Source organism: Sitophilus oryzae, unplaced genomic scaffold (assembly GCF_002938485.1).
Source record: "Sitophilus oryzae breed Bouriz unplaced genomic scaffold, Soryzae_2.0 scaffold_1440_pilon_pilon, whole genome shotgun sequence".
Taxonomy (NCBI): Eukaryota; Metazoa; Arthropoda; class Insecta; order Coleoptera; family Curculionidae; genus Sitophilus; species Sitophilus oryzae.
The window spans coordinates 4,599,468-4,624,451 of record NW_022146105.1 but is presented as its reverse complement, the minus strand read 5'-3'; the positions used below and the strand labels follow the sequence as shown (position 1 = coordinate 4,624,451).

Here is a 24,984-nt window from a genome sequence, read left to right as displayed (position 1 = left end):
GACACAGTAGATAACATGGAAGTCGATGTAGCAGCTAGCCTAGGCTAATACATTTTATACCTACACATTATATATTTACCATGAAAAACAAATTGTAAAACGTCATCAATAAATATGTACTACTACTATCACCCTGTTTTTTTTTATTATATATATTTATATAAATAAGAACAATTACTGAAAATATTTTAGTTATAGTTGAATATGGCTCCTGTTAACAATACAGTTGACAAGTTTGGACGCAAAAGAAATAATATCAAAGTGCGTACAATACGTGGTGCTGCTGGAATAGGATTTAAATTAACATCCAGTGGAGATTACGACATAACTCAAAAACGTTTAACGAATGTCGCTCATCCTAGAGATAAGACAGATGCTATAACAAAACAATATATTGACAAGGAACTTGTTCAATTGAACAAAGCATTTGCAAATATATTGAATAATGATGTGGAAGAGAAAATGATGAACGCGATAAAAAAAACTGTGGAAGAAAAAACGCGAGAATACATCCAAAGGATTATCGTGTTAGAAAAAAGAGTAAATCATATTATTAAAACTGAACAACAGGGGGGTGTTACTCCACTTAATAATAAATTCATATAATAATAGTACTTCCGTAGAAAACAGTTTAGTTCAGAGATGGCGACTAACAAAACAATTGATAAATTCGGTCGTAAGAATATTCATGATACTGTAGAAGTGTTGCGCAGCATGCCAGGAATTGGATATAAATTAACACCCAGTGGTGACTATAACATTCAAGGAAAACGAAGAATGTACCTTAGTGAGCCAATAGATAAGGTTGATGCAGTTGCAATGCAATATGCAGATGATAAAATACATAAAACAGTTGAAGTGTTGCGCAGCATACCCGGAATTGGATATAAATTAACACCCAGTGGCGACTATAACATTCAAGAAAAACGAATAATAAACCTTAGTGAGCCAATAGATAAGGCTGATGCAGTTACAATGCAATATGCAGATTATAAAATACATAAATTACAAGACCTTTATACTCGTATAATAACTAAGGATTTTATGACTCTAATATTGGCAAAGTTGGAATCTGAGATAGAACACAATAAGCCCAAATACGTGACGAGGATTGCAATTCTGGAAGACCAGCTGAATAAGTTTAAGGATACTAGGCGTTTGACGGATATCTCTGAACATATATTGGCAAATGTGAAATAAAAAAATATAGTAATAAATGTAGGTTTATTTAAATAAAATACGATTTAAAAAAAAATGTGTTGATTTTTTAATAGTACAAAGTAAACATATTATAAATTTTAAATAATATCAGAAGAATCAATCCATGAGTTAAACCTGGATGGAAAGCCTAACCACTTTACATAAAATTGCTTAACTTTATTTTTCTGTCGGTTACGCAGTATTCTTTCAACTAGATAAATACCCGGGGACTTTGTCTTCTGTAATTCGGCCTCATAAAAACATCCCTTAATTGGTTGACCTTCTACTGATTCTAGGATGTATGTCGGTGGCTGGGTGATGTTAACTTTTGCAACTTTAAACTGTTCAGTTGACCATGACGGAGTATATCCCTTATCAAAAATACTTTTGAATTTGCTTATTCGAACCACATCACCTAATCGAAATTTAAATTTTTTAGGTACAATTTTTATGTGATTGTAAGCGTCAATACGTGTGTTAGGATTAACATCAACCGGTTTCATTTGGGTGGTGCGGTGTTTCTTATTATTATACGTCTTCGTTACAGTAGGTAAAAGTTGTAGCCATTGGTATGAACCTCTAGCTGAAAACTCCTTATATAAATAATTCTTAAGTGTTCTTATTACTCGTTCTACAATTGCAGCTTTTTTGGTACTGAATGTAAAATAATGATTAATATTGTATTCTTCAACCATAGCTTGAAAAGTTCTATTGAAAAATTCCTTTCCTTGGTCGCTTTGTAGATTACTTGGTGCATACCCTGCTTCTGTAATAATATCCCTCATCGCCCTGGTAACTTCAACTCCAGTTTTATTCTTGACAGGTCTAGTGTACATATATTTAGAATAGCAATTTATACACACTAATATGTAACGATAACCATTATTTTCACTACTATATTGTTGCATTTCAGCCAAATCTATTTGCCACAAATCGCTATATCCCTTAATTATTGTACGCCTCCTTGGAAAATTTTTTCTAGCAGGTCTATGAAGTTCATTGACAATTTTTAACTTTTCAGGGCTAACCTCCATATTTCTAAAAGACGTATCTTGGAGAACTGATGAAAATTGCTACTTGCTTTTCTTAATAAATTATTCGTTCTTCCCGGAGTTCTTCAATTATAGATATTATTTCGTTATCATGTCCGGTGTGTCCCGCCATCTTTGAACTCCAGAGTAATCGTAAACGATCTATTAACTCTTTCGGTTTATTCCAATATACATAATTCACATTTTCCGAAATGACACGTTTTTGGAGGGGTAAGCTACCTTTTGAATTATTTTTCTGAATCCCAGTACCTAATCGAGTTCCTTGCATTAGAGGTTTTATGATACTTGTATACTTTCTCCACCTTGTAGCTCTCAACCCATACTTTTTATTATAGTCTGTATACGGTGCTTCTGTCAACTGCAAAATTGATTTATAATTTTCGATAACTTCGGGATCCATTTCACCTTCATTACCCAATGCTGGTGGATTTCTCAAGAAAAGTAGGTCGTAAAGTTCAGAGTTCCCTTGAAATTCACTAATTTTATTATTTTTGTCCACAAGAACAACATTACCGGGTGGAAAACGTATTTCCATTTTACCCATATACATCACATATTTGTTCTTCTTTTCACGTCGAACCCCATAAATATTGTCAAATAAAGATGGTTTAGCCGTAAATTCGTTTAGATAAGATTGAATTACACTGTCCGGAGATTCCACTGAGTAGTCACTAGATGTCATTGCAGAAGTATTTGAGGGTGGTGGTGTAACAAACCTTTCATCAAGCGTGTGTCTATGTATACTCGATTCATCCCAGAGAGGCTTCCGTGGTTTTATCAATGGAGTTGACGTTTCTTTTGGTGCACGCTCCGTAAATGCTGTCTGTGTGGGTGTACTTACACTTTCAGTTGATGTACCCATACTTATTTGATCGTATTTTGGTTTCAAACTTTTTTGTTTTTTAATAACATTGGATATAGATGTTAACGGTGTACTAATCGGTTCGTAAAATTTCTCCAATTCAATTTTATCGTGTACGCTTGCAGATTTAATTTGTTTAAATTTTTTTCGAACAGCATCTGTAGCTTCGACTAATTTGCGTTTCAAATCAATTTCCTCGTTCATTTTGGCTGTGGCCTACTACTATATCGTTTAGTTGTCAAATGAGCTTTAATTAAGATTACTCTATTAATATATAGCTATCGAACCCTACACGATATCTTCCAGAGTTTAAATCACTATCTTTATCGATAACTAAAAAACCATACTTATCGTTCCAACATTTTGCACACATCTCTTGAAATTGATTAAATGTTACATCAGGCGAAACATGGTCCGAATAAATATGACGTAGATTCATTTCATCCTGTTTAAACATAATAATTAAATTGGCATTATCGCGCACTAATTGTTTGGGAACTCGTGAGTATGTCTGGGCTAGGTAAAATGAATCCACATAATTGTGACGACCCATACTAAAATATGAGCGTATAACATCCTGTTTTTCACACATTACATCGTCGAATATAAAGATAGAATTTGGTTTAGCATCAGATGGTTCTAAAATACTGTTTGCATCACTAAATGTGTAGTAACCCAAACCCTTAATAGGTGTAAAAACTTTCTGCAGATACTCATATTTCGGTTGATACAACGACTTGGAATATATGTAAACATTTTCAAAACACAATCCCAACGGATGAGTAAGTAAGGTAATCATAACATTAGTTTTTCCACAGTTTGATGGTCCTATTAACAATCCACGAATCGATAAAGGGAGTAGCGGACCATGACGCCTTCTATATTTTGAAGTGTAACTGGACCCCACCTTTTTATCAATATTTTCGATATCTAGTTTCTGTTTAAGTTTTACAATCTTCATTTTTTTCTTCTAATAAAAAAAATAGTAGGTACATTAAAGTGAACGCCTGGGTTTAATGTTCATTCAGATGTCGCTCGTCAAACGAACTGGACGCTCTCGATATTCAAATAAAACTGGTAGTGGTATAGTTAATTCGTTAATTAATAAGTTACCGTTTGAGTTACATCTTCCCGGATATCAGTACTGTGGACCCGGTACAAAACTAAAAAAGCGTCTAGCGAGGGGCGATTTAGGTATTAACCCCTTGGATGCAGCTTGTAAGAAACACGATATAGTATATTCGCAAAATCTTAATAATTTGGGTGAACGTCATAAAGCAGATAGCGAACTTGAGCAACGTGCTTGGGAGAGAGTTAAATCTAAGGACTCTACTGCAAGTGAAAAAGCTTCAGCTTGGTTAGTAACAAATATTATGAAGGCAAAACAACGCTTTGGGATGGGGTATAGAGCGAGATCAAATAAGGGTAAAAGTATCAAAAAAGGAAAACGACTCCCAGCTAAATCTTTGAAAGGTGTGCGTAAACGTAAAAGATTACCCAAACTTGCTTTTGGAAAAGCGCTGAGACGACCGATTCAAGCCGAATTACGCAAAGCCGGAGGTAAAAAAATTGCTGAAAAAGACATTCTAAACGCTTCTCGAATAGCCTTAGCTGCAGCACGGAAATTCTTGCGAAAATCCGGTGGTAAAAGAAGAATTTGCACTCCTAGAATAATACCTATTCCAAAAGTGGGTGGCTTATTACCATTAATACCAATATTTGCCGGTCTTTCAGCTTTGGGATCACTGGCTGGAGGAGTTGGAGGTATCGTTCGTGCTATAAAGACGGCAAAAAATGAGAATTCTCAAAAGACAGGCGGCCGCCTAACTTTGAATTCAAAGGGGAATGGTATATATTTAAAACCATACCGATCAGGTTTAGGACTTTTTATGAACAAATCAAAAAACTCATAGGATCCCTGCCCCAAAGACCACTATCCAATATCGACATAAGCAAGTATGCATTTCAAATGAAAATACCAAATTTTAGAGGGGTTTATATGAGGGATACTCTTCCATGGCGTGGTCCAAAATGCTATGAATGTGCTATTGTTAACTTAGATAGTAGCAAGGGGTTAGGGACACATTGGGTGGCATACAAAAAGGTAAATTCACAAGTTATTTACTATGACAGTTTTGGTAATTTATCACCCCCTATAGAATTGCTAGAATATCTACGACGAGGTTCCAAAGCTGCCACTAATATTTACTATACATACGATCGTCAACAGAAGTTTGGAACAGTCTGGTGCGGACATTTGTGTTTAAAGTTTCTCTCAGAATCATAATATGTCTTTGACACCTCAGATGGATCGAGATCATTATAAAAAAATGGCTTTATCGCTTAAAGTCTACTATCGCCATGGTAGTTTACTAGAATTAACTTCTGAACAGTTAGAAAACATGCCAAAAGAAGTTATGATTACCTGTAAACCGAATGAAATTGCATTAGTATGGGATAAGTTACCGGAACACATGAAAAACGACATTGATATCCTTAAGTATCAATATTCTAGTGAACAATACAACAATTTATATGAAGAAGAAGAGAGTGACGTATCAACACCTAGAAAACTATATTGTTGCTATTGTAAAATGAGGGATGTAAATATTACCAATGAAAAAATAGAGCAAGGTAAACGTCGGTTCAGCTTTAACCCACTAAAATGCTGCAAACAACAATAAAAACCATGTTGAAGTTAATTTACCATCAGTTATGTCTTACACATTTACCTTAACGGGACGCTCTAGCGTCTTAAGTGCAAACTTTTATCCACCTATAGAACTGAATGCTACAGATAGATATGGACTTGCACTTGTTGGCTTCTATACGTACAACTCAATTTTTAACATAGACGAAAGTAACAATCGTTTCTCTTATAAGAAAACCGAAAAATCTAAATCTGTAAATATGATAATTCCACCTGGTGTTTACGAAATATACGAAATTGAAAAAGCTATGCTCACCGCATTAAAGGAGTCTACTAAAGAAAACGAGGATAATTTATTTTCACTGTTGGCCAACAACAACACACTAAAATGTGAGATTAAATCAAAATATATAATCGACTTCACGGAAGAAAAGAGTGTCGGAAAAATGCTCGGATTTGGTCGTGTTCTGCTAAAAAATGGTATAAAACACGAATCGACATTTCAAGTGGACATTATGAAAGTACGTATAATACGAGTAGATAGCAATATAACTTCGGGAGCATATCTTAATTCAAACGAATGCCATATATTGTTCGAATTCGATATAGAATCTGAGCCTGGCTTTAAAATCACAAAGGAGCCTTCAAATCCTATTTATTTACCATTAAGACCAGACGGGCGCCAGTTCTTAGATAACATCACACTACGCATCTTGGATGACAACGGTGATTTGATCAATTTCCAAAAAGAAAAGATTATAGTTAAGCTGGAATTGAAAAAGTTGACATAAATATGGGCTTCCGCTATAATTGTCAACCGCAAATTGTGCTTTCTTCTAGACTAGCAACGTATCCCAATAAAAGCAAGCGACCACCTAAACCAGAATCCATTTATAAACCAAACTTAAGGTGTGAAGGACGTCTACCACGACTCTCTACCAGAGATTATAAATTTCTACAATTTATTGGATTGAAAGTACGTAAACAATCAAAATGATGACAACTAGCGAAAAAATTGAAGTTTTTACAGAACCTATTCTCGATAATTCTATTGTTAGCTTGCAAGAACACACGTATAAACCATATGGATCTCCAAAATTTCAAAATTCCGACGAAATTCGAATTCCAGTTCATTTTCAGGATATTATTTTGGACATATCCGAAAGTTATATCTACATTGAGGGCACATTTGAGACTACCGACGCAACTAAAAAATGTTATTTATCAAATAATTCACTAGCTTTCCTTTTTGATGAAATCCGATACGAGATGGGTGGTGAAAAAGTTGCAGCAGTCAGAAAACCTGGGATAACTACAGCTTTAAAAACGATGGTTTCCTTTGGTACCGCACATACCAAACCGCTTCTAACATGTGGCTGGGGTCTAAACGAAAAGAAACAAGATATTTTAGATCTCTCCAGCAATATTTTTTCGGGTAAATTACCTTTAAAATATTTAATGGGTTTTGCCGAAGATTACACAAAGGGAATTTTTAATGTAAAGCAGGAATTGATTATAATAATCGCTCGTACCTTTAGCAATTGCTATATTGGTGAAGTGGAAGCTAATATAAAAATTAATAAAATTGAGTGGAAAATTCGCCATATAATCCCAGAAGATCGACAAAAACTTAAAATATTGTCTCGTATCAATAAAGGTAGTAATAGTGCAAATATTCATATGACTTTTCGAACGTGGGACCTTTACGAACTGCCTGCTTTAAGAGAGACTTCGTCAGATGTTTGGGCCATTAGAACTAGCACAAGTTTGGAGAAACCTCGTTATATTATCATCGGATTTCAAGATAATAATAATTCGGAAAATTTTAAGAATAACGCAACCCAGTTTACTTCTGCCAACGTTAGTGATATTAGAGTGTATCTTAACTCAACTGTTTTCCCTTACGAGAGATGGAACCTAGATTTTACAAAAAAACTGTACGCTGCAGCCTATTACAATTATGAAAATTTCCAAAGAAGCTATTATGGACGCGAATTTAATGATCCTATGATGCATTTCGGCGAATACACAAAAAATCCAGTATTCCTAGTCGATTGCGTTCACCAGACAGAGAATGTGAAATCTTCAACCGTAGATGTGAAAATCGAGTTCCAAACACGAGATAGCAAATTTCCAAAAGACACAAAAGTATACGCCTTAATAATACATGACTCAATAATTAATTATAATATTTTAAATGGTTCGGTGTCGAACCAATCTGTATTCTAATGTTAAGGAATAATTTTTTGACACAAAAAAAAAATAATGTTTTAATAGTGCATTATTGTTATTTTAATTATAACATTTTACATTGTTCGAGTTCGACCAAGTTGTATTTTAACTTTAAGGTTTACTGTTTTACACGATAATTTTTTTATATGATATATTAAATAGTTCGGTGTCGAATAAACCTGTTTTTTAATTTTAAGTTGTTTTTAATTATCGATCTAGTGTCTAGTAAAAAGTTTTATTAAAATAAATAGATATATAAATACATTTGGTTTTTATTCTTTTTTTTTATAATTCTTATTGTGGTTCTAAAAAGAACCGATTTTATTATATCTAGTGGATCGACGATTATTTATGGGGTAGTTGAGTCTGCTTCTCCATCGTCATCATCATCCTCAACGATTTCTGGAACCCACATCCAAGAGCTGTCAGCTGGTCCAGCTAATTCGTCCGGTGGTTGACATGGAGTCCACCAACTTGAGGAATCAGGTAAAGTGTCCTCCTCCGAATCGGTTTCTTGATTGTATTCTTCCAAGTCAATCTCGATGCGTTGACCTTCCTCAAAAAATTCGGTTTCTTCCGAGGAATTCGAGTCGGGTGACGCTGGGCGCTCCACTCTTTCAGTTTCTAGACTGAATACAAACGAAGAGGAATCTGACATGATGGTTACTGATCCCAAGAATGTGAGCTTTGAGCTATTTATTTCCCGAACAGTGTTGCCGTTTCACAAATATTTTCCGAAAAAATACTTAACAAACATGCGCATAATAATTTAGTTATATTTAGTTATATTAATAAATTTAGTTATATTTATACAGCTTTTTTTTACTAATAAAAAAAAAAAAAGTTTTACGATCAAGTAGGCTTTGAACCCCCACGAAAATCGTGTCATTGTCGGTCAAAAAAAAAAAAAAAAGGTTCGGTTCGACATTGTCCCATTTTTACAACAGATAAGAACCACCCGTTGGCCAGGTGTTTCAGTTTCAAAAGAATATTTACCTGTGCGAAGAGAATGTGATAAGTGGATAAGATGGTACTTAAGCTACTGAATTTTCAAAGCTTACTTCGACGTTAATCAATTTTACAACAGGGAAGGACCACCCGTCGGGCAGGTGTTTGCGAGGGTGGATATCAATCAGTTTACAAAGGGGTGGAATATTGGCAGCGGTCGTCCCAACTCTACCTTGAAAATACTGTCATTGTCGGTCAAAAAAAAAAGGTTCGGTTCGACATTGACCCATTTTTTACAACAGATAAGAACCACCCGTTGGCCAGGTATTTCAGTTTCAAAAGAATAGTTACCTGTGCGAAGAGAATGTGATAAGTGGATAAGATGGTACTTAAGCTACTGAATGTTCAAAGCTTACTTCGACGTTAATCAATTTTACAACAGGGAAGGACCACCCGTCGGGCAGGTGTTTGCGAGGGTGGATTGTCAGCCAAAAAAAAAAAAGGTTCGGTTCGTTATCGACCCATTTTACAACAGAGAACGTTTTCAGGTGTGCCAGATGTTTCAGTTTCAAAAGAATATTTACATCGGCGTAGATAATGTGGGAAGTTGGTACTAAAAGGATACTTAAGCTACTGATTTTTCAAAATTTGGTTCAACGTCAATCAATCAATTTTACAATAGGTAAGGACCACCCGTCGGGCAGGTGTTTTCAGGTTTAGACGTTCCAAGAAATTTTACCTACGCTACTTATACGTCTTATACGACGCTAATAGTTTTGATTTTTGCCTTTCTGTTATTGGTTCAATCCCCGATAACCCAGTAAGGGTGGTTTTTCAAGATTTACTTTTTTTATTGTTAGGCTTTCTTTTGCAAAAGTAACATCCAACGTAATTTTCTTTTTTTATCTATAGAAATATAAAAAGAAATATAATATATAATATATAAAAAGAAAAAAATATATATAGAATATAACTCCGATAATAAATAAATAATTTAAATTAATATATGTGGGGTTCTAAGATTTTTTTATTTATAATAAGATTGTTCTAAGATTATTTTATTTTAAAATGTTTAACTATATACAAGAAAAAAGTAATTTTCTTTTATTTTATCTATAGAATATATCTCATAATAATAAATTAAACTAATATATATGGGGTTCTAAGATTTTTTTTATTTATAATAATTTAAATTTCGATTAGGTGATGTGGTTCGAATAAGCAAATTCAAAAGTATTTTTGATAAGGGATATACTCCGTCATGGTCAACTGAACAGTTTAAAGTTGCAAAAGTTAACATCACCCAGCCACCGACATACATCCTAGAATCAGTAGAAGGTCAACCAATTAAGGGATGTTTTTATGAGGCCGAATTACAGAAGACAAAGTCCCCGGTATTTATCTAGTTGAAAGAATACTGCGTAACCGACAGAAAAATAAAGTTAAGCAATTTTATGTAAAGTGGTTAGGGCTTTCCATCCAGGTTTAACTCATGGATTGATTCTTCTGATATTATTTAAAATTTATAATATGTTTACTTTGTACTATTAAAAAATCAACACATTTTTTTTTAAATCGTATTTTATTTAAATAAACCTACATTTATTACTATATTTTTTTATTTCACATTTGCCAATATATGTTCAGAGATATCCGTCAAACGCCTAGTATCCTTAAACTTATTCAGCTGGTCTTCCAGAATTGCAATCCTCGTCACGTATTTGGGCTTATTGTGTTCTATCTCAGATTCCAACTTTGCCAATATTAGAGTCATAAAATCCTTAGTTATTATACGAGTATAAAGGTCTTGTAATTTATGTATTTTTATAATCTGCATATTGCATTGTAACTGCATCAGCCTTATCTATTGGCTCCCACTAAGGTTTATTATTCGTTTTTCTTGAATGTTATAGTCGCCACTGGGTGTTAATTTATATCCAATTCCGGGTATGCTGCGCAACACTTCAACTGTTTTATGTATTTTATCATCTGCATATTGCATTGCAACTGCATCAACCTTATCTATTGGCTCACTAAGGTACATTCTTCGTTTTCCTTGAATGTTATAGTCACCACTGGGTGTTAATTTATATCCATTCCTGGCATGCTGCGCAACACTTCTACAGTATCATGAATATTCTTACGACCGAATTTATCAATTGTTTTGTTAGTCGCCATCTCTGAACTAAACTGTTTTCTACGGAAGTACTATTATTATATGAATTTATTATTAAGTGGAGTAACACCCCCTGTTGTTCAGTTTTAATAATATGATTTACTCTTTTTTCTAACACGATAATCCTTGGGATGTATTCTCGCGTTTTTTCTTCCACAGTTTTTTTTATCGCGTTCATCATTTTTCTCTTCCACATCATTATTCAATATATTTGCAAATGCTTTGTTCAATTGAACAAGTTCCCTTGTCAATATATTGTTTTGTTATAGCATCTGTCTTATCTCTAGGATGAGCGACATTCGTTAAACGTTTTTGAGTTATGTCGTAATCTCCACTGGATGTTAATTTAAATCCTATTCCAGCAGCACCACGTATTGTACGCACTTTGATATTATTTCTTTTGCGTCCAAACTTGTCAACTGTATTGTTAACAGGAGCCATATTCAACTATAACTAAAATATTTTCAGTAATTGTTCTTATTTATATAAATATATATAATAAAAAAAACAGGGTGATAGTAGTAGTACATATTTATTGATGACGTTTTACAATTTGTTTTTCATGGTAAATATATAATGTGTAGGTATAAAATGTATTAGCCTAGGCTAGCTGCTACATCGACTTCCATGTTATCTACTGTGTCAACATCGTTCGAGACACTACTGGTTCCGTCTTTTGTAATGCTGGATTGATGGTTGCAGAAAATGTCTCTTCATAGAGGAGATATTTCAGAAATATCATCTGGGATATGTGGAATTCTAAGTAAAAAACTTCTTAAATCTTCCTCCACCATTTCAGAGCAAAATGTATCCAGACTAATGCTACCATACACATACTTTTCACACAAATGTGCTCCAATACGATAGTTTATTGAGGTTTTAAGGTATTTAATATATTTCTCATCATCATTGTCTCCAAGAAGATTTAGGAATTTCAGGGTGTCGCCACATATTTTTCTCAATTGTACAGCTAATTTATAAACGTGTAACATTTGGCCTTCATCATATGCATTAGAATCATACTTTTCAGTGACAACGTCGCACATCTTTAACAAGAATACATGTGTGAGTATTCAATGAATGTAATTATTACAAGTTACTTAACATTTTATTACATTTTTTTTTAATATTATATTAATAAATGTTTACTCCAACACACCAAAATTAAGGAGGGCTCTAGTATTTCCACCAGCTAATACCGAACTCTGCCCTAAATAACATAAATAATATTTATCATCGAATTTATTTATGAGCTGTACTAGATCATCTGTGAAAGTCTGAACAACACGTTTTGGTAGAAATGATTGGAATGTTAAGTTACTTGTTTTATCGTGTAATGTTGCTAGAATTGTTTTTCCAAAACGTGTTGTCATCGACACCATATTTTAATAATATATATTTTTTCCCACTGTCAACGATGATATGGATTTACGTTCGACTAATTCAATTTCTTCAAGCTTTTTATTAATTTGTTCAAATGTATTCTTTGAAATACTATTTTAAAAAAATGTAATAAATATTTGAAAAAACTTTTTACGCAATATACCTTCAAACACTTTTGAATACACCACATAATGTTTCTCTTTGGAATGTATACACACGACTTGTTACTTTACAAGAGATTCTATATCTGAATACGTTTCCATGAAAGTCGCTTTATATACACAATGTTAAAACTACCCCCACCTTGGCAGCCTAGAAGAACATTCATGGTGACTAATTTCAAAGACATCTGAAAGTCAATCTTACAGGTCGTTCAAGATTGTCCATCAAGCTCCTTGTGAAGGGTACACAAACGCATTTCAAATACATCTGAAAGTCAACCTTAAAGGTCGTTTAAGGTCTCACAACAAGGTTCTTTCTGGAATCACTCAAGGAGGTTTGAAAGCCACATATGTCAAGGTCAAGCGAACTGCGCATGTGGAGGAGCCCAATCGGCTAATATCTCCTACTAGGAACTATTAAAAGACTAGTTCACGGGAATCTATTCAGTCGGCAGATCCGGGATTTTAGTTTGTTTTTTAAATATTTTATGGGAATGTTTTACTTTAGGTCCCTAAAATTAAGTAATATCTTATCTTATCTATACTGTGAATAGTTCTGACTGACAACGAAACGCATTAGCAAGCAAGGGGGATGTCAATGTTAGTCGGGAACTATTGTGAACTAAAGACCTAGTTCAAGGAACTATTCCTCTGGAGGAACTAGAACTAAGGAACTCTTCCTCCCAAGGAACTAGAATTTCCACCTCTACTCGGTATAACTCAAGAAAGGGGGACAAACAATAGATCTGTACCATTTTCAGTATAACAATGCTCCTAATGGCATGTTTCATCCACATCTGCAGATATGAGGACCCCTTGTATACTTTACTCTATTTTTCTAAGAATTCCGAAATCGCGTAAACAATTTATTTTTGTTTTTAATCTTTTTTCCAGTTTGTGCACAATTTTAGAGATGGTAAATTTTTCGAGCATTTTTAAATTTTTCTTGGCTTTGAAAGTATATCCTCAAAATATGTTCACTTCCTTTGTTGTAGTATTTGTAAAAGCTTTTTATATTATATACTCAATATGTTCTAAGAGCTTTTACTCATCTTTTGAAGATTATTCGAGCAAAAAATTAATACGATGGATGCCAGATTTACCTTGCTATTTTTAATACTTAAAAACATTTAAGTTTAACAGACATTAAAGGAAAAAAACTTTGAGATGACCTGTGAATATAAAATTATTTTAAGAAAAAATATTACTCTACTTTCTTAGAAATATCCATCTAAGTTCAAAGCATTTTTTTCAATTTTAAATTAAAATTAAGCCAGGAAACGAGAATTTACTAGTTGCCATTGACGGAGAGTAAATGATAAAAAAAACTATATTTAAAAAGTTCCAAGGGCTTTAAATAAAACATTTTAAATAATTTCGGGTCGTTTTCACTTGAATCGAAATCATAATCCTCTGTAAATTGGCACCTATTCGTGTCGGCTTTTGTGCTGATGTAGGCGTAAATAAATAACTAATTAGTATTTGTAGCGTTAATTAGGAGGTTTAGAAGCGATTTCCTTGACTGGAAGTAAGGGGCGTTTTTTGAAAAGATTTTAACTTTGACGTGTTTAAATTAATTACTTTTTTTCTTATAGAACATGAGACACAGTATAATGTTTTTTTTAATTTTTCATTAATTAAGATTAATTAAATTATTTAAGATTAATTAAATTATTGAAGACTTTAATTTTTACGTATTTAAATTAATTACGTTTTTTTCTTATAGAAAATGAGACACAGTATAATGTTTTTTTAATTTTTAATTAATTAATATTAATTAAATTAATTAAGTTTTTAATTTTGACGTAGTGGTTCTCGGTTATTTTGGACTTATGAAAAACGGTAAAGAGGAGATATGTTTCTTTTATCGAGATCTACCAGCCCTGAAAATATTTGTACTTATTTAAAAAAAATCAAATCTACATAAAATTCTCTATAAATCCGAGATTTTCAGAATTGTATGCATATATATCTACGATTTTTCTAAGAGCTGCGAAAATGTGTAAAATTTAACGGGTTTTAGCATTCATCAAAAATTGCCCCAAAACAAGGCTTCAAAAAGTCAATTTTCTCACAAAACCAGAGAATTTAAGCCTCTGTGGGGTTATATATTCTAAGTCTACATAAAATTTCCCACAATTACTGAAATTTTTATAATTTTCTGATCATGTTTACTAAATTTTAGGCGCTTTAAAAAAACAGCCAAAAATGGCCGAGTCATGAAAATTGACGATTTTGGTCAAGTCACCGATTTTCATAAAACTGCTGTTGTTTACTAAATGAAAGGTGTAGAATAAGAAAAAATAGGCCATTATAGCTTTACGAGAACAGTACTAGATGCAGTAGACGTTTTAACTATCATCGAGAATAACTTAAAAACAAGGATTCAACAAATTAATTATTTCACAAAACCAAGGTATTTAAGAATTTGAAGATGTATATATTTTGAATCTACATAAAATTTCCTACAAATGCTGAGATTTTCATAATTTTATCCCTATGATTACTATATTTCTAATGCCTTTGAAAATTTGAAATATGAAAAAAAATTGAAAGGTATAGAAAAAGAAGATAGAAATATATTTGTCAACCCCCATGTTTTCCAGGTTTTAAATATTATCAAATATATTTCTTCCCTTGAAAAGAACCGAAAGCATTAAAAAATGCTCAAAATTGGGGGAGAGAAAAAAACGGGAATGACCTTTTTATATTTTCGACAAGCGGACTAAAGAGATCTTTTACTTGTTGCTGTGGACGTCGGATTGAATTATACAAAACGATAAATGTTTCGCAAAATCGGAAGAAGAGCGACCAAGCCCTGGCAATTTTCAGCTTCGGGAAAATAAATCGTTGCAAATTGCTTCTTTTTTTCTTGTTTTCGTACCAATATAATTGCCTTTGACGAAGAATAGTGTCATTCGAAACTACAATATTGCTGAATATATAAACTTTTTTAGTTATTAAGAACGATCAGTGTTTTTTAATTTACATTTTTTTATATACAGCAAAACAGAAATAGAATGAAATGTTATGAACGAACGAACATTTTACTACGTTTTTTTGTTAAACATATGTCAGTTACATAACGGGGAGAATTTCGCAGAAATTCTCCAGTTCACGTCAGGATGATATTTTTGTATTTGTTTTTTATTTTATTCCTTTTCAAAAATACATTCTTACGTGGGATATACATGTTTGTAACAGTGCTGACATATGAATTAAATATTGTTTAAAATCCAAGTCTTAATCAAAGTCTCGATATATTATTTCAAACCTATTTGGCCTTTCTTTAGTTAACTTAGATCAGTATTATAACTAGTTATATTTTATAACTACATTGTAAAATAGATATTGCCAATTTTTATGAATTTTGTATGGAAAAAAGTCGAAAAATTGTTCAGTTTTGACCCCTTTTTTATGTTTTAAACCTCTGTTTTTAACACATTTTTTAAGACCTTAGAAATATAGTAAACGTTATCATAAAATTATGAAAATTCCAGCATTTGTAGCAAATTTTATGTAGATTTAGAATATGTACACCTTTGAAGGCTTAGTTGTCTTGGTTTTGTAAGAAAATTAATTTTTTGGGCCCTTGTTTTGAGCTATTTTTGATCATGGTTAAAACGTCTCCTATGTACATTACTGTTCTCGTAGGACTACAATGGCCTGTATTTCTCATTCTACACATTTTAATTAGTAAATAACAATTTTAACAGAATCGGTGACATGACGAAAATCGCCAATTTTCACGACTATATGTATGAAAAAACTCAATCAAAAAAACGCTAGACATACATAGATTAAAACATAATCATAAAATTATGAAAATTTCGGAATTTGTAGTAAATTTTACGTACATTCAGAATAAATATACCTTAGACGGCTTGCTTAGAATCTCGATTTTGTGAGAAAAAAAATTTTGGCTCTTGTTTTTGCCCAATTTTTAAACATTTTTAAAGGCCTTAGAAAAATAGTAAACCTGGAACATATACACCTTAAAAGGCTTAGACATCTTGGTTTTGTGGGAAAATTATTTTTTTGAATCCTTGTTTTTGTATAATTTTTTGGCGATAGATAAATCTTTACCTACCATTTAATACTGCAATCATAAAACTAGAATGGACAGTTTGTCGTTAATTTTTGAGTAACCACGAACCCAAAGAAAAAAAAGTATCAAAACACTACTATAAATCCTGGAAAAATAATAAACAAACATAATAAATAGAGGCGTGAATTCCTGACATGTTGAGATAAACAAATATTGAGCGTTTAGGCACGTTGCTGAATGGAACGTTTACCGGAAACCACAAAAATAAATATGCTTATTGTGCCGAAAGATATTTCGGTTGGATAAATAAATACGTGACTGTCCGATCCCTTTCGATGAATTACCTCGTATATTTTTAAAGGCCGATATTGTAACGAAAACGAAATGTCAGTCGCTCATTCAGCTGGCGATTTATTACGATTTTTACGCTGGTAATATCGACTGACCCAAGATTAGTACGCTTTGTGGGCCCAGTGATATATAGCTTACTGTATGCCATCGATTGTTTTCATTATTTTTTCTTTCTCGCATTTTTTCATTCGGCGCCTCTGAAACTGAATTATGAATAATCGAGTATGTAAAAGTCAGTTATTTTTCAAATAATATTTTCTACAATTATTTCTTTAAATACCCACAAAAAATACAGCATGGTATTCTGTCCAACGACAAAATCCTTGACAGTGATAGATGTGTCTGTCATTTTAATTTCAAAGTAGTTTATTTTATTTTACAAAGAAATAAGTTGGTACAATTGGAGCGCATAATTAATATATTTAAATTTTGAGTGATTAACTTTAATCTTAATTTTTTCTGCAGTACTAAAATGTATTATTTACCTATCGTGTGATGTTATTTTACAGATACTCCAGTTTTTGGTACCATATACGAGATGGTATACAACTTTATTTGTGGCTAATACAACTCTCTGGCCATAGTCTCTAGCAAAGTGTGTCTCTGGCGGTCTCTATGCACCGAATATTAACTGTAAACTATGGTCTGGGTCAACACTTAATATTCCGTCGAGTTTTCCTCCACTTAATTTTAAAAAACACGAAACACAAGTAACAACACAGTCCAAAATGCAAAATGCAAAATATTTATCATTTCTATTTGACATAATTTGACACAAAATTATAACCTATAATTGGCAAGACTTTGACAACTCTCAAAAATCTTAAGTCGAGTTTATACGCACAGGCGTCCGTTTGTCGTTCATCGTTGCGTCAAACCAATAATATTGAAATATGATCTGTCGTTTTTGAAATAAACCAATAAAACTGGTTAAAAACAGCAAGAGACGACGCATGACGTATTTATTTATAAACCCAACCATAGTTAACTTAAAAAATATTAGAAACTTTTTTTAGTGAACTAAATGGATTGGTATGGAAGTCATCTGCTTTTTTTCTGTCATCATCTGTCGAAATCTTACCTGAGAAAAAAAAAGAGTATACCCGCGAAGAATTAAGAGACCTAGAGGAAGACCAAACCTGAGATGGGACCATGATATTAAGAATCAAACCAAACCTTTGAATAAGAAGACTAAGGAAGGAGCATATCAAAAATCTTAGGTACACCGCGATGGGCCTCAAATATGGCCGACTTAAATTCCGGTTTATCAGTGCCGTTCTAGTTTTATTTAAAAAATGTAAAACTATGATGTAGGGTAGACGTGGGGTAGACTCAATAATTTGTTATTTTATTTTACGTTGTGAATAAATGTTGGTAGTTATTAAAATTGTTATAAAAATATATAATTCTAATAAAAATAGATAAGTTATAATAAGTATTTATTAACACAAACATCCGATACGCTACTGAAGCAGGTAAGTCAACGTTTACCGTACAACAATTAACGTATCAAAATTCTTTGACATCTGATCTTTGACAAGTAGTAAATAAAAGTTAAAATGCAAGAAAAATATATAATTTAGTTAATTTAAGTGAATTTCATAAATGATCGGTTTACTACACGTATGTATATTATATAGTCACTTACTAGCGAAAAGTTGTTCCATTATTTCACTTCCATTATTTTTTATCTACCGCACGCTACACAACCAACTATTTTGGAGTCTTTTTCGATAAATCGCGATAGTGTCACTGTTAATTTAAGTTCTGCCACAATTTCCATCTAGATTTACTACCTTTATACAACTATCAGTAGTAGAATAAATAATAAATAACATAAAATAAGCTCCGTAAAGACTGACAAATCCACAAAATTTCAAATCAAATTCAAATGTGTCAAATGAATCGTCAAACAGAACTGTCAAGGATCCCCACCCTAGAGTGCTTTTTTCGCCCACCATGCATGAATACATGGATAGCATTATGCTCCTTCCTTAGTCTTCTTATTCAAAGAACCAAACAGAATTAAAGTAACTATCACTCTCGAACTAATGAAAGAAGGTGGTATGTACCTAATAATTAAAGGCTATTTTTATTTATCGGAGATATTATTACACGAATTATCGTTTTTTTTTTATTTAATTTCTCGGTTAATGTTTTGACTAATGAACAAGGCTATCCCCAAACTAAGTTAATTACCATGAATAGTATCAATTTAGTACCATAAGTTTTATTATTTGAAAATTGTTGCACAGGTATTTCTTTTTACAAAAGTAGCGACATCCAGCATCCAAAACGTGAGACATAGATGTTTTGGATTAAGCTTAGTTTAGTTTAATTGTTTTTATCTTATTTTTTTATAAAATTCAATCTACAAGTATTTAATCGAAAATTAAAATGTTATAATAAAACCACGAATTACAGTGACGTGCCGTACCATATCGTGTTCCATTGTTTTTCGATTGTTCAGAGTTCATCAGAGTTCTCGTTTTTCAGCCCAATTTACACTCAGTATTTGTTTTCAACTGGAAAATAGACCAAGAACCTATTTACTACCCTTTAGCGCGTGGGAGGAATTGATATTGATGAATAAGAGGGATATATATCAAAGGAAATTTATTCTTCGGCTTACCCAGGTTGATTCCTTCCCATTTCTTTCAAAGCCGCTGCCCGTGCAGCTGATTCTTCAGCCATTCTTTGTTGCTGTAATTCTCTAGCTCTCTCTGTCTTGATCAGTTCCTGAAAAGAAAAAGAGAATATCGAATAATGTAATAAATAAACATAAAATAACTCAAATTATAGTTCTCATTAGTTTTCAAAGTTAAGAGACAGCATAGGTTCTTTGCCAATTAGGCGATTTTCACATTTAATTAGCAAATTTGTTTGTTTAATTGTATTTTAAGCCGCTAAGTATGATTCGCGGTTGATTACCGTCGACAAGCGCATTGTCGGAACTAATCAGCATGCTAAATAGTTAGAAGTTATTTCAGGCAGTATTGACAGATTATTGGAAGGCAATTTGGCATAATTAATAATGAACTACTGAGAGTATTTTAAATGAAAATATGTATGTCACGCAATTCAGCCGCTGCTTCGTTAATTTTGGACTGAACTTTGCTCAAATAAAGTGGGAATTACATAGTAAACGTGGTCCTATTTAAAACCAGAACTTTTGTATAACTCAAATTAAACTAAATATAACTTTGAAAATATATATTCGATAAAAACATAATTTTTGAAATTATGATGCTCACCTTGTATTTTTTAAAATCTTAGTTAAACCAACTTATTATTTAGAACTTAGAACTTTTGTATAACTCAAATTAAACGAAATATAACTTTTGAAATATACAATAAAAATGAGTTGAAATATACAGTAAATTACATATGTTCAATAAATTTATTTTGATTCAAAATATACTTAGAAGTTCTATGTCCACGGAATATCGGAACACCCTGTATATTCTATAAAAAAATAATTTTTAAAATTATGATTTGCACCTTCTATTTTTTTAAATTTTAGTTAAACCAACTTATTATTATTTTTAATAACTTAACAACAAAAACCGATTTTGTACAGAATATAATATATTAGAATATTTTCGATTTTTGCTGGGGATATTCTACTTGTCCTGTTAGATATATTTGCTTGTAAGAAGATCAATGACATTACAAATTTGACCCAGATCGCATATAACCTCATCTCGCATGTCCCAGATACACGTGTAAATCATGTTTGACAACTACTGATAAAATCTTTTGAACTAGCCGATATTAGGGTCGCCAAAGTTAGTGGTTAATCAAACTTGTGTTGTTGTTTCATTGAAGCGATTAAAAATAACCTATATAGACCATCAAGAGTAACTTAACTACATCGTACGTTATATTTTATAGTATAGTTTTTTTTCCTTAAAAGTGAGTTAATATACATTGTTAACAAGCTATTTTAGAGTCTTTCGTTTAACAAAACTGTCACGTTTTCGATATATTATGGCACTTTTAACTCTATTTATAGTGTTATAGGAATTATAAAATCAGTTGGTAACAACTTACCTTCAAGTGGTTAAAGGAGCCTGTTTGTGGGGGATACCCAGCGATCATGTAGCCTCCGCCGGATAATCTAAAAGATGTGGCAGGCCTTCTTCTAGGCTGCGACAGCTGTGTTCCGTATTGAAGGTACGGCATCAAGTGCTCGGGATTAATTTTAGTCCTTGTCGGACCATACGCTATCTTTCCAAAAGCAACTGGTAACCGCCTACTGCAAATAATAACATAAATGTAACAAATTAGGCTCTCTAGAACAAAATATTTCATTTATTTTGAATAGAGTTAAATAATTACTAAAACAAACCGAAATACAATACGCATATCATCAGAATCTGTTCATAGACAATACATACTTTAAGAAGAACTCAAATTAAAAATGGACATGGCAACCTCCTAATGGTTAACTAGGAATGAAATAGCCAACAATAGACAATAATGGACCCAACTACGAAGAGAGTATCTAAATATGTGAGGGTGCTACACCATAATTGGGAATAGTTGAATAATCTGAAAATGATCATGATAAACCGAAGAAATTAAAATTGGAAAGGTAAAAATGAGGTTAATTAAATTTGTATATTCAATAACCGAAACCTCTTCTTCGTTAACCTAAAATCGACGGTTTAATAATGTAATAAGACCACTTTACGTCACTTGATGTATTCTCAAGAAATTTGCTAAGCGTTTCATTTCGATCTCTGTCACGAATTGCAAAATTGAAAAGTAAATAATTTGATATTAGCCCGTAAAAGACGCGCGGGTTTTAAGCATTCTTCGGGCGAAATATTAAGACAATTTTTTTATTTCTCGAGGGTTTTGAGAAAGCCGACATTTTTCAATTATAGTACCTTTATCGGATATAATACAGGAACGAAAATCCCTTAAAAAATATTTTAAGTAGGTCATTCTAGAAAGCCTAAATGGATTTAAGCCCGAATAAGAAAAAAATTTTCAACCGTAAAATATAAATTAAAATTTGAATAGAGAAGGAAACGATAATAACGTTTTTGAGAATAACATAGGAAAGTAAAAGACTTATTAATTATTATCTAGTATAATTAAGGAATTGGGTTAGTTTAATAAATTTAATAAGGGATATTAAGCAACAGAGCATTATTTATTTACTAAAAGTTCTTTTACTTTTTTTCCAATAACAGCAAAAAACAGTATCCTTCATAATATACAGGGTGGTCCGAACTGTATTCCGGAAAGTCCTGCAGCATATTCTGCAGATAAAAATAAGTAAAAAAGTTCGCATAAATATACGTTCTACAATGCTTAGTTTCGGAGATACAGGGTGTAGAATTTTCATTTTTATTTCGATTTTTTCAATTAATTTCTGAAGTAACGTCAATATTTCGATGAAAATTGGTTTTTTTGACATGAGAACTTTGATGTCAATATGACTCCTATTGTAGGGGGCGCCACCTACATGTGTTTTAACTGTTTTGAAGAGTAATAACTTTTGGTCCGTACCTGTGTAAAAGTACTGAGTGAAAAAATATACATTTTCGTGATTCTTTACCTAAAAAATGTCTCTTGGTAAAAATCGTTACGGGAAATTTTTATTTTTTTATATAAATTTTTCTGCGAAGAAATGATATTAAAACAGTTTCTGTCGAACTTTTGGCACAAAAACATTTCAAACTTATGATTTCATTCTGAGAACTATTTAGTCAACATGTTTAATTTATGTCAATAATGACAGGTATTGATAATTTCGGTTCCAAATATCTCGAGACCCATTACTCGTAGCGATTTTTACCAAGAGACCCTTTTTTTACGTAAAAAATGTCGCAAATGTATATTTTTTTACTCAGTAGTTTTATACAGGTACGGACGAAAAGTTATTACGCTTCAAACCAGTTAAAAAATATGTAGGTGGGGCCCTCTACAAGTAGGAGTCGTATTGACATCAAAATCAAATTTCTCATGTCAAAAAAATCCCAGACACCACTTTACATTCAGATATTGAGGTTAATTTAGAAATTATTTGGAAAAATTGTAATAAAAATGAAACTTCTATACCCTGTATCTCCGAAAATAAACATTTTAGACCATACATTTATACGAACTTTTTAACGTATTTTTATCTGCAGAATATGCTGCCGAAGATTCCGGAATACAGTTCAGACCACCCTGTATAATAAGCAAATGATTTAAAATTATGGAGTATCCATTACTAAAACCTACGCAATGATAATTTCATTCCCGATGAAATATATAAAAAAAAATTGATTAGTATTTATCGTAATATTCACACATTTGCCTCGATGAAAATGATTATTAATAATTAATATAACATAAATGGTAGTTTATTTCGAGCAAATTTATTCGTGCGTATTTTCTCTACAAAGGATTCAATTAAAAATCGGTTATTGTCGAACACATAATTATTAGTAGTGGGAACTATCGAATGAATACTATCGAAACATTCGATAGTTGCAATTCATTCGAATAATTCGATAGCTAGTAAGAAAACATTCGTCGAAAACTATTCGAATAAAAATTATCGAATAGATGCGTCATCTGCCTTGAAATATTGTATTCTAGTAATTCGGCAGCAAAAACCATTCATTTATAAAATTCATTCATTTATAAAATTCATTTATTCGTCAGGATCGATTATAATAAAATATAAACTAGATTTTAGTTGTTGCCGACATAGGTATCTTTCCTAGAAACCCGACAGCGGTCGGCGGCAATGCTATGAAAGAAGCCGGCATCTTTGATTTTTTGCGGAGTCAGAGTAAAGATAAGGACACATTATTTTTTTTATTGAGGTGCTAGTATTTACACAGAAAATACATTATGAAGGGCGCTGTTGCCATATATTGGTGTTAGTTGATATTAGCAAAGAATTTTATTCTTTAGCATTAGTTAGTTAGGGATAGTATGTCTAATGTTTTGCATTTTTTTATTAATACTCTGTTGTTACACTGCAATAATACTTTTTATTTTGGATGTAGGAAAATTATTTTTAATGTTTTTAAGCAAAGACTGGTTTAATAAATAATAATAACAGTAATAATTTGTTATACCTATTAACAACAAAATTTTAAATCATTTAATTATAAAATTTTTTTTTAAGTAGTAGCAAAATATAAACAACAAATAGAAGTCAAAAGTATTTATATTAGATCGTATTTAAAAATAATATAGTCTCTAAATGGCAACGTTGGTTTATTAAATAATAATAATTACAGAACTAATTTGTTATATTAACAACAAATTTTAAAATCATGAAATATAAACATTTATTAATTTTCTAAGCATGCAGTGTAATGGAAGGAAAATATAAATAAAAAATTAGAAATCAAAATTATTTATATTACTTTATATTACTATTTAAAAATAATATTTACTTTTACTGGCATTTACTTTAAAAAATAAATGAAATATTTCTTCGCAAAAAACTACATGTAAGAGAATTAGCATAAACAAAATACAAACATTGTTAACTTTTTTTTTATATTGGCACGTGTAAAACTTTCAATTTAATTTTCTCACCCCAAAATTTGAGTTCGATAACCACACATTTACTTAACCACATTACTTAAATATGATTATTAAGTTCAACTAATTCATATCATTAAAACATCTAAAATACAAATATGTATTTTTAAAATTAATTGTAAGTTCATCTCATCTCTCTTAAAAATTGCTACTTCTCAAAATGTCACATTAAAAAAATGCAATCAAACCTAACCACAATATACCATATAAAATTAAATAATTGAAAGATCGGGCAACGGAAAATCACACAAATTTTCGGAAAAATTTTGACCACTTCGCACACAATCGCCAATTAAAAAAAAACTACTATTTTAGTATTTTAAATATTTTAATAAACGCAAAAATAGCATAGTATTTA

At 31.8% G+C, this 24,984-nt stretch overlaps 2 protein-coding genes across 2 annotated transcripts in view; one reads left to right on the top strand and one right to left on the bottom strand.

Moving 5' to 3' along the window:
* Positions 1–24,984, top strand: part of LOC115876864 (probable E3 ubiquitin-protein ligase makorin-1) — a 109,512-nt gene that overhangs the window by 20,618 nt on the left and 63,910 nt on the right. The gene's annotated exons all lie outside the window — the stretch shown is intronic.
* LOC115876865 overlaps positions 1–24,984 on the bottom strand; it is a 67,910-nt gene that overhangs the window by 19,418 nt on the left and 23,508 nt on the right. Inside the window, exons 4-5 of the mRNA XM_030892865.1 lie at positions 21,117–21,321; positions 19,696–19,802 (exon numbers count right to left, since the gene is read on the bottom strand). Coding sequence (XP_030748725.1) covers positions 19,696–19,802; positions 21,117–21,321 — 312 coding nt within the window. The remainder of the gene's footprint in view (positions 1–19,695; positions 19,803–21,116; positions 21,322–24,984) is intronic.